This window comes from Hermetia illucens, chromosome 5 (genome assembly GCF_905115235.1).
Source record: "Hermetia illucens chromosome 5, iHerIll2.2.curated.20191125, whole genome shotgun sequence".
NCBI classification, from domain to species: Eukaryota; Metazoa; Arthropoda; class Insecta; order Diptera; family Stratiomyidae; genus Hermetia; species Hermetia illucens.
Genome location: NC_051853.1, coordinates 93480308 through 93497027, shown reverse-complemented (window position 1 = coordinate 93497027; position 16720 = coordinate 93480308). Strand labels below are relative to the sequence as shown.

Sequence of the window (16720 nt, the reverse complement as noted above, 5' to 3'; positions counted from 1 at the left end):
GTGTATCAAGCCAGGTTTGCCAAGAACTGCTGAACGCAATACACGTTGCGCGGTTACTCGTGGAGAAAGCATTTGACAGTGCACCACAGGAGCCCGTCTGGTATGCTCTGTAGCTACAGTGCAAAGTGTGGCGGGTGTACCAAAATTGTCTCGCATCTTTGTTGGTTTTTATCTAGGAAGCGATCTCTTGCATCTCTTATTTATTCTTGTTATGGGCATTGCCCCACGGGACATCCATTCACTTGCTAAGATTGGTCTGAACATCGTAGTGGATAGTAAGCGAAAAAAAGGGCGACATATGTCAGACTGATGAAATGTTGATCGTGTAGGGTATCTCTTACGCCCTGACTGGGCACACCATACACGTACAGGAAAGCCGGACGGCACCATCAGTTCAACTCTGAACGTGAAAGGCGTTAAAACGTAAAGTTGATACATGTATAGAATTCACACTCTTACCGGTTTGGTTGATCTCCTTTCAAGCCTTTAATCCCGAATAACTTTCAGTGGATCATGACACCCCTCTACAGTCGAAACTGACAGGCCAGCCGCATCCGGCAAATGCTCCGGTCGTCGGTTGGCTACGGACTTGTTAGGTTTCACTAACAGGCATGCCAGAGTGTATATGGCGCACTCTCATTATAGTCAAAATTCGCACATTTAAGGCAAAGTTAAAGGTGGTTTCAAGTATGTTGATATACTGTGATATAGTCAACCTTCTCAGACTTGCTGTTTAGGGGTATCATGATAATTTGTCCGGATAAGGAATTATTAAGAATGAGTCATGAATTTAACAATGCACCAAGCTATTTAAAATTTCTTGCCAACTCACATCGAGGTTTCCTGGAATTCAGAGCGGAAAATTTAATTTAAGGATTGGTGTTGTCAACGTTTGATATGACCTATTTATGGAAAAAAGACTTGGGTTGTTTGTAATGTTCATTATTATTATCACAGATTTGAATTCCTTAAGACTTAATGCTAAATTCACAACAGTACAATATTGTTACAATCTCTTATCAAGATAAAGTTCCGCGATTAACCTCATTAAAGGATTGTTACCCACTACCTTCCGGAAGAACAATTCTTCAATCACATAGAGGGGTGACACCCGTAAATGTTGGATGACATGCGATATCTCGCTGATGCGCACTCCATTTGGACGAATACGGCTTGAAAAATTCAATAGATTAGCACAAGCTATTTCGTACATTTCATATATTTTTGGCCCTTCCCGCAATTTCGTTTCTATACGGGAGTCTTGGCTAATCATGTAAGTCGCTGTTAGCCCTTCCATACAAGCCCTTTGGAATAGGAAAACAGGACGTAGCAAATCATATTCTTGAGGATTGAAATGCAAACTCTGAATGTAATGCAGAGTGCAAGTAAGAGTTTGCACATCATCTGCTAGTCGATGCATGAAGTGGTTATATCTTTCTTCTGCAGTATATTCACGCAGAAGTTGAACTAGAGGAACTGGCATCATATGTTGGACCATGGACAAAACGAGAAGTTCCTTCCAGGATCCATCGATTAAGAGGAGTTGATCTGATATGCAGAGTTCGCTAAACCTTCCCATGGATCTGCACTGACGAATGTTGAAGAATAGGTGTTCAGCTGCTATTCCCTGAATACTTGTCTCACCGACACTTGGGGCTGGCTGTACAACGCAAGGTTGGTGAATAACTTTGGGCTGGTGATATACGGTTCTCTGCATGGTAGAGTAAGGTAGCGTATTGTTGTTGGTGACGAATGGAATTACGCTAAAAGCGATCCTATTAGCGTTTGCAGCAATTTCAGCACCGATGACTTCGTTTTGTAAGCTGATTTGACGGAGCAGTGTGGAGGCCCTCGGACCACGTTCATGCTGAACGGCTTGTTGGTTCATACCAACCTCAAAGCACTTCCGAAGCCGACATGCACGGCATTGATTTCGGTGTGTTTTATCAACAACGCATCTGCCAGGGTTGCCTAACTTACAAATATATTGACGATCTTGTCGGATTGATCGTTTGAAAAAACCCGCGCAACCATCGCAAGCATAAATGCCATAATGTTTGCCAGAGCTATAGTCCCGGCATACCACACAAGGAATGTCAAGGATTCGATCTAAAAAAGAAAATGAATTTTAGAAATAGATACACAGACTTGAGATCAAATGAGGAGAGACTTACTTTTTGCAGGAAATTCATTGGATCCTACGTCGATTATTGGAGAACTGGGACAACTTAGAACTTCCATTTTAAAAATTTCGATTTTTTGTATCAAAGAAACACAACTAAGATTAGGTGCTCTAACGCGGTAAATTCTTGAGGACTCACTCCTTTGAAAGCAAACTGCTTAATGCAATTGTCTCGTGAGTGCATTGGTTAATATACCATTTGGAAAATCTGTACGAGATACCTGAATTGCAAAGGATGAAATCATTCATTCATGAATTTTTCTGTTTGAGCGACATTTTATTGCTCTGTCTCGCCTGAAATGGGGATTACCTAATATGTATGATTTCGTAAATAATCAATGAAAAGTGATAAGACACAATTCAAGAAAACTGACATTTCTTGTATGACTACCTGTTGTCTCAATGGACTGAAAGGACGTCTGTAAATTAATTGCCAAAATAAGTGATGTGTCTGGCGTAACTTAATTTGAGTGATAGCGTAGTTAGAAGAAATTTTCATAATTCATCACTTTTTGTTGGATAATATTTCATAACTATCATATTAAAATTTTTCTTGATAACTTAAAGATTCGTGTTTTCGCGTAACACATACGGGTTGATCTCAAAGTCAGGATATTTGGATAGTGATACTATTTTATATCATATGACAACTAAGTACTTTTATGTTTCGTTTTGCCTTTTCTTTATTTTGCATTTATTGCGTTATTTTCTAAAAGAACTTTATTTATATTCAAATCTACCCTATTAAATTAGCGAATAACATTATTGGTAGCATAAACAAAAGTCTACTTTATGGCCCCATTTGAAACTATTATCTATCGGTCAGGAAGAATCAGTTTGAGTATGTCTAAATGCCCTAATATGGCCATACTTCCATTGTTAGGCAGATTGTGTAAAATTACTGACAAAAACTATCCTCGCCCTCTATATGCGAAACTTCTGTTGAACAGTTATCATGTTCATCCTCTCTTCCTTGATTTTATGCCTAAGCCAGAACCGTTTTGTTGGGAAATGAAGTTTGTGAATATATTGAATGTTATTAGCGTCAATTCGGATCCACATGTGCTTTAAAATGTTTTTCCAAATCCACGACTCTTTCTGTATCAAATTTTATGTTGGAAGTTTTCTTCCGCGGATCTCTGATTGTAATTCGCGGTTTTCGGTACTGTCTCCTTTTTGCGTGTACAGCGTGGCGGAGAAGCACAGCCTCTGGCCACTCAGACCATAGCTCTACATTGCGCTTAGCGCATCCACTTGAGGAACACCAATATGTATCATCCTGTAACCCTCTCATTCTAAACATAGTATGTGCAGCTAGTGGGCAATGGCCATGCAAAATATCGACAGTAGTTCCGTATAGCTTCCTCCTTCTCAACAGGACAGACTTTGCAGTGTGCTTGATTGCTTCAAACAAGCAAAATTTGATTAATCCTTCGGCATTTTGGCTCTGTGCTTGTGCTAAGGGATAACCTGTTTGCAGCTGTTGAAAGCATTTAAGAACTCTTGAACGCCTTCAAGCTTGATGCGCCGGTTTCTCAATCAGGTTATCGCTCTTTTTATATCTCAGTCGGAAAGACTCAGACTGTCCCAAAAATAGACCAACTTCTAGCTTCCTTCAATAGGTGGACCTCTGTTCTATAAGTTGGTTCTATGTTTAAGCGATCGGTATGCCACGCATTTTTGCCTGTGTTTGAATAGTCAGGTTTTGATATAAAGACCACCAGACCAGAGCAAGACTTGCCAGAAATATTTTTCCCAGGAGTCATTTTAAAAGCCAAAGTGCTGGTTAGATTGTTGCCGTCCGCAAAAATCCTCAAAGGACAGTATAACAAAAAACTTTTTTCTAGTTTATCTTGCAAATAGTCGTTATCACAGGCAGCTCATTTCCACCCGGTCAAATACCTTCTCCCCAATGATGTACTTGCAAGGGAGCCTGCTCTGCCTTTTGTAGTTTGTTAAAGTACCAGTTGGGTTTCTAAGGGGTTTCAACTTTGCTTCCCTATTCCATTGAAAGGCCCAGGATGCTCTTAAATTTCTTCTTTACCTTACAGTTCCTCCCAGAATGTTCTAAAGTAGTTACGTGTGGAATTATATTCACGATTGGAGTGCCCGTAGTTTGACTAGTTTCCATTGTTATTATTGTAACAAGCATGGTTTAGAAGTGGTCGGTTTGATTTCCTGAATTGCAGCTTTTGGTTTCATCAGGGAACTGCTCTATTGCATTGACCTCGGATAATAAGACAAGCCTCTTCCAATTGAGCTTCTTTTCCCGAAAACGTCCATAGCTGCCTTTGTGGTATAGTCTGTTTGCCCGTAGTAATTTGAAACTGAAATCTAACTGAATTTAAATAACAGTAGGCTGTCTATGCTACTTCGCCTTACTCTAGCAGTTTCTCGTCAATTATAACATATTTGAAGCGTAACGTTTTAGATCAATTACTTCACGTTTGGAATCCAACGCAGACAACCCCGTTAGCACCATGAAAAACGAGCCAGTAAGCGAGGAAATTATTTCTTTAAGGAAATAAAACGTGATTCTTCTTAGTAAATTATAAGAAGTTCTCAATGAGAGTAAGTCCGTGGACCTCAGTTGCAGTTTACGGGGGATGATTGTCTGCTGCCTCATCAAATCAACATACTGTGGACGCAGGCCCAGCCATGTCAATTAGCCGACATCAGTCCTATGGGAGCAGATATCCTATGCCACTGCTTTAGCCAAATCTGGCAACAAACAGTGGGCTCCAACGTAATCTAAACTACAGCGGCAACCACCTTAGCTACCTCTCAAGAAATAGGTGAGTATTGGAATTCCTCCAATTGGTTACGGAAAGCTTCTGCAACGAAGGAATCCCTCGTTAAAAGTCGGGAAGTTCAGATTATCAAACATGCTTAAGAATAAAGAGGACAACGCAGTGAAAACCATATCTTTTAGAGTTTATGGCCTAAGTCACACTTGCTTTGCATAAGAGGTTATTGAGGATCTGAAAATCCAAAATATTTTTAATATGCTTTCCGTAAGACCCTTCTTCACCAAAAAGATGAAGGAGAGGGGCATGGAATGATAATATAAATAGTCAGTTTTGACGCTGAATAAACAGGTTCTGTCGTGCAAAAACTACGAGCGAAACGGTCATGAGGTACCAAACTGCCTTCCTGAATTTTGCTGCGTCAAATGTGCAGAAAAATATCGGCCAGCTGATTATCCTTAGTCGCCTAATTAAAGTCCCAAATTCATAATTGCAAGGCAAGCGACCAACCCCAGAACTACGACAAGTGTCCTAATTTCGTCAGAACAATGGCAAAGAGGAAAGCCCAAAAGCGGGCCTTTCATACCGGTGGGGTGACTCAATCTCATCTACTCCGGAAGCACCCCCCAATTAACCGCAGCAATTTATGATAATGTTCAGCATTTTGGCATCCAAACTTGGATGTTGGAATTATCGAATTCAATATTACCTAGAGACGATCTCAAATTGTTCCGATAAGCACAATTCGAAAATAGTTCTCCCAAATAACAATTTGGTTTAAAAAAAGTGAAGTGACGGCGGCTTTACGGTTTCTTACCAGGACAGAGGCAAATCGTCAGACGCTGCCTCACCTCTGCCCTGGGAGCAGCGTGACCGTAGCGGCTCGCAGATGTTGAATGCTCATTTATATAATTCGTAAAACACGACATGCCTACGAATTATATTGAGCGCAAATCCGCCTTGCTGACCAAAGCTGGCCATGGCTGAAATATTCGTTTTGAGAATGAAGAGGGGTCCTAAGTCCGCATCAACTTAATGCAGGACCGGACCAATTGAGGAGCAACTTACTCCTTCTTTTCTGGTCCACGGACCCCTCGCTGGGCCTGCACCCAAACTTTTTTTTAAAAAAAGTGAAGTGACGGCGGCTTTACGGTTTCTTACCAGGACAGAGGCAAATCGTCAGACGCTGCCTCACCTCTGCCCTGGGAGCAGCGTGACCGTAGCGGCTCGCAGATGTTGAATGCTCATTTATATAATTCGTAAAACACGACATGCCTACGAATTATATTGAGCGCAAATCCGCCTTGCTGACCAAAGCTGGCCATGGCTGAAATATTCGTATTCCTGGTAAGAAACCGTAAAGCCGCCGTCACTTCACTTTTTTTAAAAAAAGTTTGGGTGCAGGCCCAGCGAGGGGTCCGTGGACCAGAAAAGAAGGAGTAAGTTGCTCCTCAATTGGTCCGGTCCTGCATTAAGTTGATGCGGACTTAGGACCCCTCTTCATTCTCAAAACGAATATTTCAGCCATGGCCAGCTTTGGTCAGCAAGGCGGATTTGCGCTCAATATAATTCGTAGGCATGTCGTGTTTTACGAATTATATAAATGAGCATTCAACATCTGCGAGCCGCTACGGTCACGCTGCTCCCAGGGCAGAGGTGAGGCAGCGTCTGACGATTTGCCTCTGTCCTGGTAAGAAACCGTAAAGCCGCCGTCACTTCACTTTTTTTAAAAAAAGTTTGGGTGCAGGCCCAGCGAGGGGTCCGTGGACCAGAAAAGAAGGAGTAAGTTGCTCCTCAATTGGTCCGGTCCTGCATTAAGTTGATGCGGACTTAGGACCCCTCTTCATTCTCAAAACGAATATTTCAGCCATGGCCAGCTTTGGTCAGCAAGGCGGATTTGCGCTCAATATAATTCGTAGGCATGTCGTGTTTTACGAATTATATAAATGAGCATTCAACATCTGCGAGCCGCTACGGTCACGCTGCTCCCAGGGCAGAGGTGAGGCAGCGTCTGACGATTTGCCTCTGTCCTGGTAAGAAACCGTAAAGCCGCCGTCACTTCACTTTTTTTAAAAAAAGTTTGGGTGCAGGCCCAGCGAGGGGTCCGTGGACCAGAAAAGAAGGAGTAAGTTGCTCCTCAATTGGTCCGGTCCTGCATTAAGTTGATGCGGACTTAGGACCCCTCTTCATTCTCAAAACGAATATTTCAGCCATGGCCAGCTTTGGTCAGCAAGGCGGATTTGCGCTCAATATAATTCGTAGGCATGTCGTGTTTTACGAATTATATAAATGAGCATTCAACATCTGCGAGCCGCTACGGTCACGCTGCTCCCAGGGCAGAGGTGAGGCAGCGTCTGACGATTTGCCTCTGTCCTGGTAAGAAACCGTAAAGCCGCCGTCACTTCACTTTTTTTAAAAAAAGTTTGGGTGCAGGCCCAGCGAGGGGTCCGTGGACCAGAAAAGAAGGAGTAAGTTGCTCCTCAATTGGTCCGGTCCTGCATTAAGTTGATGCGGACTTAGGACCCCTCTTCATTCTCAAAACGAATATTTCAGCCATGGCCAGCTTTGGTCAGCAAGGCGGATTTGCGCTCAATATAATTCGTAGGCATGTCGTGTTTTACGAATTATATAAATGAGCATTCAACATCTGCGAGCCGCTACGGTCACGCTGCTCCCAGGGCAGAGGTGAGGCAGCGTCTGACGATTTGCCTCTGTCCTGGTAAGAAACCGTAAAGCCGCCGTCACTTCACTTTTTTTAAAAAAAGTTTGGGTGCAGGCCCAGCGAGGGGTCCGTGGACCAGAAAAGAAGGAGTAAGTTGCTCCTCAATTGGTCCGGTCCTGCATTAAGTTGATGCGGACTTAGGACCCCTCTTCATTCTCAAAACGAATATTTCAGCCATGGCCAGCTTTGGTCAGCAAGGCGGATTTGCGCTCAATATAATTCGTAGGCATGTCGTGTTTTACGAATTATATAAATGAGCATTCAACATCTGCGAGCCGCTACGGTCACGCTGCTCCCAGGGCAGAGGTGAGGCAGCGTCTGACGATTTGCCTCTGTCCTGGTAAGAAACCGTAAAGCCGCCGTCACTTCACTTTTTTTAAAAAAAGTTTGGGTGCAGGCCCAGCGAGGGGTCCGTGGACCAGAAAAGAAGGAGTAAGTTGCTCCTCAATTGGTCCGGTCCTGCATTAAGTTGATGCGGACTTAGGACCCCTCTTCATTCTCAAAACGAATATTTCAGCCATGGCCAGCTTTGGTCAGCAAGGCGGATTTGCGCTCAATATAATTCGTAGGCATGTCGTGTTTTACGAATTATATAAATGAGCATTCAACATCTGCGAGCCGCTACGGTCACGCTGCTCCCAGGGCAGAGGTGAGGCAGCGTCTGACGATTTGCCTCTGTCCTGGTAAGAAACCGTAAAGCCGCCGTCACTTCACTTTTTTTAAAAAAAGTTTGGGTGCAGGCCCAGCGAGGGGTCCGTGGACCAGAAAAGAAGGAGTAAGTTGCTCCTCAATTGGTCCGGTCCTGCATTAAGTTGATGCGGACTTAGGACCCCTCTTCATTCTCAAAACGAATATTTCAGCCATGGCCAGCTTTGGTCAGCAAGGCGGATTTGCGCTCAATATAATTCGTAGGCATGTCGTGTTTTACGAATTATATAAATGAGCATTCAACATCTGCGAGCCGCTACGGTCACGCTGCTCCCAGGGCAGAGGTGAGGCAGCGTCTGACGATTTGCCTCTGTCCTGGTAAGAAACCGTAAAGCCGCCGTCACTTCACTTTTTTTAAAAAAAGTTTGGGTGCAGGCCCAGCGAGGGGTCCGTGGACCAGAAAAGAAGGAGTAAGTTGCTCCTCAATTGGTCCGGTCCTGCATTAAGTTGATGCGGACTTAGGACCCCTCTTCATTCTCAAAACGAATATTTCAGCCATGGCCAGCTTTGGTCAGCAAGGCGGATTTGCGCTCAATATAATTCGTAGGCATGTCGTGTTTTACGAATTATATAAATGAGCATTCAACATCTGCGAGCCGCTACGGTCACGCTGCTCCCAGGGCAGAGGTGAGGCAGCGTCTGACGATTTGCCTCTGTCCTGGTAAGAAACCGTAAAGCCGCCGTCACTTCACTTTTTTTAAAAAAAGTTTGGGTGCAGGCCCAGCGAGGGGTCCGTGGACCAGAAAAGAAGGAGTAAGTTGCTCCTCAATTGGTCCGGTCCTGCATTAAGTTGATGCGGACTTAGGACCCCTCTTCATTCTCAAAACGAATATTTCAGCCATGGCCAGCTTTGGTCAGCAAGGCGGATTTGCGCTCAATATAATTCGTAGGCATGTCGTGTTTTACGAATTATATAAATGAGCATTCAACATCTGCGAGCCGCTACGGTCACGCTGCTCCCAGGGCAGAGGTGAGGCAGCGTCTGACGATTTGCCTCTGTCCTGGTAAGAAACCGTAAAGCCGCCGTCACTTCACTTTTTTTAAAAAAAGTTTGGGTGCAGGCCCAGCGAGGGGTCCGTGGACCAGAAAAGAAGGAGTAAGTTGCTCCTCAATTGGTCCGGTCCTGCATTAAGTTGATGCGGACTTAGGACCCCTCTTCATTCTCAAAACGAATATTTCAGCCATGGCCAGCTTTGGTCAGCAAGGCGGATTTGCGCTCAATATAATTCGTAGGCATGTCGTGTTTTACGAATTATATAAATGAGCATTCAACATCTGCGAGCCGCTACGGTCACGCTGCTCCCAGGGCAGAGGTGAGGCAGCGTCTGACGATTTGCCTCTGTCCTGGTAAGAAACCGTAAAGCCGCCGTCACTTCACTTTTTTTAAAAAAAGTTTGGGTGCAGGCCCAGCGAGGGGTCCGTGGACCAGAAAAGAAGGAGTAAGTTGCTCCTCAATTGGTCCGGTCCTGCATTAAGTTGATGCGGACTTAGGACCCCTCTTCATTCTCAAAACGAATATTTCAGCCATGGCCAGCTTTGGTCAGCAAGGCGGATTTGCGCTCAATATAATTCGTAGGCATGTCGTGTTTTACGAATTATATAAATGAGCATTCAACATCTGCGAGCCGCTACGGTCACGCTGCTCCCAGGGCAGAGGTGAGGCAGCGTCTGACGATTTGCCTCTGTCCTGGTAAGAAACCGTAAAGCCGCCGTCACTTCACTTTTTTTAAAAAAAGTTTGGGTGCAGGCCCAGCGAGGGGTCCGTGGACCAGAAAAGAAGGAGTAAGTTGCTCCTCAATTGGTCCGGTCCTGCATTAAGTTGATGCGGACTTAGGACCCCTCTTCATTCTCAAAACGAATTTGGTTTATTTCAGCACCTAATTGTCCTAAAAAGGATTACCGACTCCATCTCAACAATTAAGTTCGCCAAGCCCAAAAGAAAGAGAAAATCCCAATAAGCCCTCTCAATCTTCAAGAGCGATATCATGCTTGGGGTCCAGTGCTAGACACCTACCATAGTCTAGCTCTTTGCTACCCCCTTTACTGATCTAATACTATAAATTTTGTTAGATCAAACCCATAGCTCTAGCACCAGAGAAATACTCCTGCAGCATTGTCGCACTATTTAACGCTTGTATAAAAGTTTGGGGACTGGGTGCCAAGAAAATTGGTGAAAAATGATGGAATCTTGTGGAAAGCTTTCTATTTTCGTTAATATCGAGCTTTTCGAGGATGATGATCGCTGGGTTTAGGGGAGAGTTAGCGCTGCAAAATGATATATAAGTTGGGGGGGCCTAGGTGCCAGGAAAATTGCGGGAAAATGGAGGAATTTTATGGAAAACTTTAAACGCTTGTATCTCAGGTAATATTCAGAATTTGGGAAAAGGTGGTGCAATTTGTGATTACTGGTTTTTGGGGAGAGTTAGAGCTGTAAAATGGTATATAGTTTGGTTGGTGTGAGTGTCAGAAAAATATCTGGAAAATGGAGGAATTTTATGGAAAGCTTTAAATGTATGACTTGTAGTTTCGTCCAGGGCAGAGGCAACTCATAAGACGCACTTCTGCCCTGGAAGCAGCGTGATTACAAGTTGGCATTTGCTCCCTTATATTAATTCATGTCATGTAATGTTTTTGAATTAATATAAGGGAGCAAATGCCAACTTGTAACCACTTTGACCACGCTGCTACCAAGACAGAAGTTAGGCAGGTTATGAGTTGCCTCTGTGCTAGACGAAACCGCAAGTCACATTTTTTGCAACATGGGTGCTTGCCTAAGGATGAGGGCTCCGTGGACTACAACCGAGGAACTATGTTGCTTTTCAACTGGTCTGGTCCGCCATTTGTTGTCCATCAGCCATAGTTTCATGACATCGTTGAATGTTTAAAAAGATCCACTTGTTGGAGATCCTGGAATACTGGATTGAACTTCTTCAGAATGTGACCTATCCACTATCTATTTAGCTTTCTAATCAAAATATCTACAAATATCTTCCCTCTATCCCCATATAGTTCCGTGTTTGATATTGCCTCAAGCGAGGGTGCTTCGATAACCCGATCATAAAGGGTCGATAAAAGCGTAGCGACAAGGATGGACTTGATATCAGTTTGAACCTACCTAGTGACAGCGACGGATCCCTTCCATGTGCCACCCAAGGGGAATAATTGCGCAACACAAATTCAACTTGTTGTTCCGGTTGAAATAGTTGTATTTTCCGATTTAATAATGAAGGCAGACTAGGTGCAGCTAATGTATCGAGTGATACCCACTGTCGGTTAGAGCAAATGTTATGATGATTTTCCCCTTTTAGGCTGCCAATCATCGTAGTTGAGAAACATATTTATAATGCCCTTGACAGGAGTATCGAAAAAGGCGTTTATTATGCATAATGTCTCATTGCTGCTGGATCGGGAAATCGACTTATGTAACTTCAAAGTAGTTAGAAGTGAAGGTAATTGAAGGAATTGGAATAATAAAAGAATTATATTTATCGTTCGCTATCTATCAAGAATCCCCGTTCTATTATTTTCCCATCCAACCATTTTCTGGAAGAGACACGCTGGCGACTGTCAACAGCTGAATATCCTCGCACTACTAGCAGCTGTTGACTTCAGATGAAGAAGGTTCACCTGCGGCAAGTCAAGAAGAATTTGCCGCCACACTCGGCATATTCTACGATTCGTATTACTGAAGCTACGGAGAGGAGAGAGAAACCCTCAGGCACCTCCTTTGCGATTTCCATGCCTTAGCTATAATCGTGCTACTGACACTAGGCACAAAATTCTTTGACGACCTCAGAAAGATCTCTAATTGAATGATAAGAAAGTTGCTCGCCCTGGCTTTGAAGATGCCCCCCTTATTCTTACTACAGCAGGGAGAGTCTTAGGAATTTTTAACTTCAAAACGTCGTACCACAGTGCTAATTGGGCTCCCAGGGAGGCAGCCCTGTAGAATGCACCTAAGCTTATTTTTAAAGTCAAGTTTTCGTGGTTGTTACGGCAAATTTAAACAATACATGTTTAGAGGAGTCCAGCACACGAAGATGCCAAGTAATCAGATTACCTTAGTTGTGAAGACTAGTTGCTTCAATAAATTCCTATAGTGAGAAGCAATTTTGTAATATCTCGGGCCAAGTAAAATCGAACCCTTCAATGTTAATTTTCTTCCCAAGACGCCTGGACTCCTCTATGTTCTCGAGGAACATTCTGAGATAGTAGTATAATAGCAGGGAATATCACACCCTTTTAAATAAAGAACTATTTTCTAGTGTTTCCTGTTCACTGCTCGTTGGAGTATAGGGCACCCACACAGTCAGATTGTGCACCAGTTTCACTATCATCACACTATTCTCTGCCACCTCTAAATCCTAATTCAAAAATTTATCAATGTATATCTGGCCTGAACGTTGACGTTCATTACTAGAGACACGTCTGAATTAAAAATGAAACATATTTGTAGATGGTCAAACGGTAGTCTAGGTCCCAGGGCGAAACGTGGATTGGTACCCACAATGGAGCATAAAACCTGGGAATTGCCCGCTGAACCAACAGGTATACTACCAAACCCAATCTCCACCTCCACGTGGTGACCGCTGGGAGTTCTTTCTTAACGAAAAGCGGCAGACGGAGAAGGACGAAGGCGAGTTTCCCGCGCCTAAAAACGGGACAAATTGTATCAACTGGTCCTCCAGGTTGGGGGTTGGGTAGGGCTGACAACCATACACGGAAAACAATTTGTAACGAAGCCACAACAGGAACCTCGGACTGAACGGATTTTACAATGACGAACCCGGCAACGACAACGGAATAATGATTTGTGAATTTTCTCATGGAACGTGCACTCCCTGTACAGAGATGAAGCTGATAAGCAGCTAGCCGATACCCTGTCCCAATATAGGGCTGATGTAACAGCGTTACAGGAGATGCGTTGGACAGGGACCGGTTTCCTGGAGATTTGCAGCTACACCATATATTATAGTGGTCATCCAGTAAACCATGTGCTTGGAGTAGGTTTCTTAGTCAGCCACAAAATTAAATCTGCTGTTATCGGCTTTGAAAACATAAGCGAACGGCTATGCACTCTGCGCTTCCGAGGCAATTTTAGAAATATAAGCCTCATTAACGTTCACGCCCCTACAGAGGAGACTGCAGAGTCGGAGAAGGATACCTTCTACGAGGCAGTAGAACGAACCCTCGAAGCCTGTCCCAGATATTATATCAAAATCATACTTGGGAATTTTAACAGCCAAGTAAGGAAGGAGCCCGTATTCAGGGGATACGTTTGCTCCTATAGCTTACACGAAAATACAAATGATAACGGACTGCGGATTATTCAATTAGCAGGGTCACACGAAATGATCTTTGGAAGTACCTGATGTGCGCAGAAAGCGGTCCACAAACATACATGGGCCTCTCCAGACGGGACCACTTTCAACCAAATTGATCACGTGTTGGTAGAAAGCCGCCACCTCTCAACCTTGATTAATGTCAGAACATATAGGGGGACCAATATAGACTCGGATCACTATCTCGTTGGCATGGTCCTCTGAGCTCGAATAACAATACCACCTAGAATCCCCTCTGACAATCAGGTGAGAGTGAACACTGAAGCTATCCATAACACAGCCCTCCGCGACACCTATAAGAGGGAAATGGATCCCGCAATAACCGCAGTCAACAGAAGACCTGGAGATGAAGCATCAACAAATGATCTTTACAACCACCTGAAAAACGTCATCATGGATACAGCCGCAAACATACTTGGCCCCAGCCGCAAAAGGAGCCGGAACGGCTGGTTTGACGATGAATGTAAACTAGCAACGGAACGGAAGAATGCTGCATAGCGAGTAATGTTGCATTCTCAAAGAACGCGGGCACGCGCAGAGACTTATCACGAACTCCGTCGAGCGGAGAAGCGACTTCACAGACGGAAAAAGGAAGCCTGGGAGAACCAGCAAGTCTGTGAACTAGAAAAGTACAGGAAACAACCGCACCAGGCGCAGAAGGCGGAAGTTTCACCAACAAGTCAGCAGGATCAAGCCTTATATACCTCGATTCTCATCCTGCCGAGACAAAGAGGGAAATCGGATGTCCGACAGAATGGACATATTGGAGCGATGAGTTGAGCACTTTGATGAGCTACTGAACAACCAGAACATCGGCGAGTTGGAGGTCCCGCCAACTGGAGACGATGGACAAATGCTGCCACCATCAAGTTTAGGACAAACAGTCCGTGCAATTCATCGGCTAAAAAATCATAAGTCGCCAGGAGCCGATGGAATTACAGCCGAATTAGTGAAATGTGCAGGCGACGGTATGGGACAGCGAATCAATGCCAGACGATTGGCAACGAGGCATTATCTGTCTCATACATAAAAAGGGAGATATCAGACAGTGCAGGAATTATAGAGGTATCACGTTGCTGAGTACCATCTATAAGATATTCTCCACTATCTTGCTAGGCCGGATAGCCCCATACGCCCAGAACATCATTGCCCCATACCAAAGAGGCTTCATTCCAAGCAAATCAGCAACAGATCAGATTTTCTCTCTGCGGCAAGCGATGCAAAAACTGTTCGAGTATGGACAACAGTTGCACCATCTATTCATTGATTTTAAAGCCGCCTATGATAGCATAGCCAGAGTAAAACTGCACACGGCCATGAGAGAATTCGGCATCTCGACGAAATTGATAAGACTGACTGGTTGACCTTGACTAATGTGCGAGGTCAGACAAAAGCAGCAGGATCAGTCTCAAGACCATTCGACATCAACAACGGTCTACGGCAAGGGGATGCACTATCATGCGTCCTCTTTAACCTGACCCGCGAGAAAGTGATCCGTGGTGCTGAAGTAAATGCAAGAGGTACGATTCTCTTTAAGTCCACCTAACTACTGGCCTATGCTGACGATATCGACATCATGGGAAGAACCCCCCGAGACGTACAAACTGCCTTCATCCAGATCGAGCAGGCGGCGCGAGATCTTGGGCTGCACATCAATGGAGGCAAGACAAAATATATGGTGGCAACGTCAGCACCGAAGACGAATCAACCAACATCATCAAATCGCACTGGCCAAACGCGAAGAAGAATTAGGATAGGAGAATACAACTTTGAGACCGTTGACAATTTCTCCTATCTAGGGTCGAAAATCACAACCGATAACAGCTACGATGATGAAATCCGCGCACGGTTGTTGTCAGCCAAAAGAGTCTATTTCATATTACAAAAGCAGTTCCGCTCGAAACGTCTCACCATAGGGTCAAAGCTCTTATTGTGCAAGACAATGATCTTGCCAGTCCTCATGTATTCCTCGGAAACTTGGGTTCTTAGCAAGAAAAATTGCGAACTGTTAGCCGCGTTTGAGAGAAGAATCTTTCGAAGAATTTTTGGGCCCCTACATGAGGATGGATGATTCCGTAGCCTACATAATGACGAAATCTATGAGCGATACCATGGCCGTCCGGTTGTGGATAAAATCCGACTGAATAGGTTACGGTGGGCGGGTCACTTTATCCGTATGGATCAGAATGATCCCACCAGAAAAGTCTATAAGGGCGATATCTATTGTAGAAAAAGAAAACGAGGCAGACCCTGCTTAAGATGGAGCGATGGCGTAGGCCGGGACGCCAGACAGATTTTAGGGATATCGAATTGGTGGACCTCGGCGCAAAACCGGGATGTTTGGAGTTCCTTGCGCCGTTGATGATGATGATGATGATTTGCAGAACGTTGAACAGAGTACTACATTGGAAATATCCTACTTGTGCAATATATTTCTCCAGGGGGTAACTTTTTAAGGTTTTGTGTAAAACAAAACATTTTTAAAAATCGGATTGCTGTCGTTCTATCTGTTACACGCATTTTTCTCGGAAACGATTACAGCGATTGACACTAAATTTGGTGGTGGTGGGAACCGGGAACGCTCACGCATACAGTGAGCCACATCATTCTACGCCGAATTTAAAGAGGGGGGGGGGGTATATTTCGGCTAGCACTTTACGATTCCGGTCTTAGTTATAACATTTTTTGGAAAAGTGGGGAGTGTGGCGGGTCGAAAATGATCACTTCTTTCATAGACCCATTCTCAGAAACTACCTAACTGAAAAATCTGAAAACAAAATCAAAAGCTGGTATTATATGGTGCTTAGGCTCTGAAATAAAATTCATACCGATATCTGTTCAAATAAAGTTAATTAATGTATGTTATTATAATTTTTAGTAATTGACTGCCAAAGTACATTCTAGAATCATGAAATTTTGCAGCAATGTAGGCTATAACAGACAGCATGATCCTACCTACGTTTGGTGCAAATCGCACTATTACTAACAAAGTTATAATAGTTCGAATTTGCCGTTTCTG

The 16720-nt window shown here is 44.0% G+C and overlaps 2 protein-coding genes across 2 annotated transcripts in view; both read right to left on the bottom strand.

Moving 5' to 3' along the window:
- The window catches only part of LOC119658286 (protein tailless-like), a 74134-nt gene that overhangs the window by 33368 nt on the left and 24046 nt on the right, over positions 1-16720 (bottom strand). The window lies entirely within an intron of this gene.
- LOC119658288 (protein tailless-like) lies at positions 927-2449 on the bottom strand. Its single transcript, XM_038065581.1, has 2 exons — positions 2175-2449; positions 927-2109 (listed from the first exon to the last, which is right to left on the bottom strand). Exons 1-2 carry the CDS (start codon positions 2239-2241, stop codon positions 1007-1009), a joined length of 1170 nt encoding a protein of 389 aa, XP_037921509.1. The 5' UTR covers positions 2242-2449; the 3' UTR covers positions 927-1006.

What these genes read in the sequence shown, in the direction of transcription:
- LOC119658288 (XM_038065581.1), bottom strand. Translation starts at nt 2,241, where the DNA reads ATGGAAGTTCTAAGTTGTCCCAGTTCTCCAATAATCGACGTAGGATCC. An exon ending in CAATGAATTTCCTGCAAAAA is followed by an intron (nt 2,110 to 2,174) that starts GTAAGTCTCTCC and finishes TTTCTTTTTTAG; the next exon opens with ATCGAATCCTTGACATTCCT.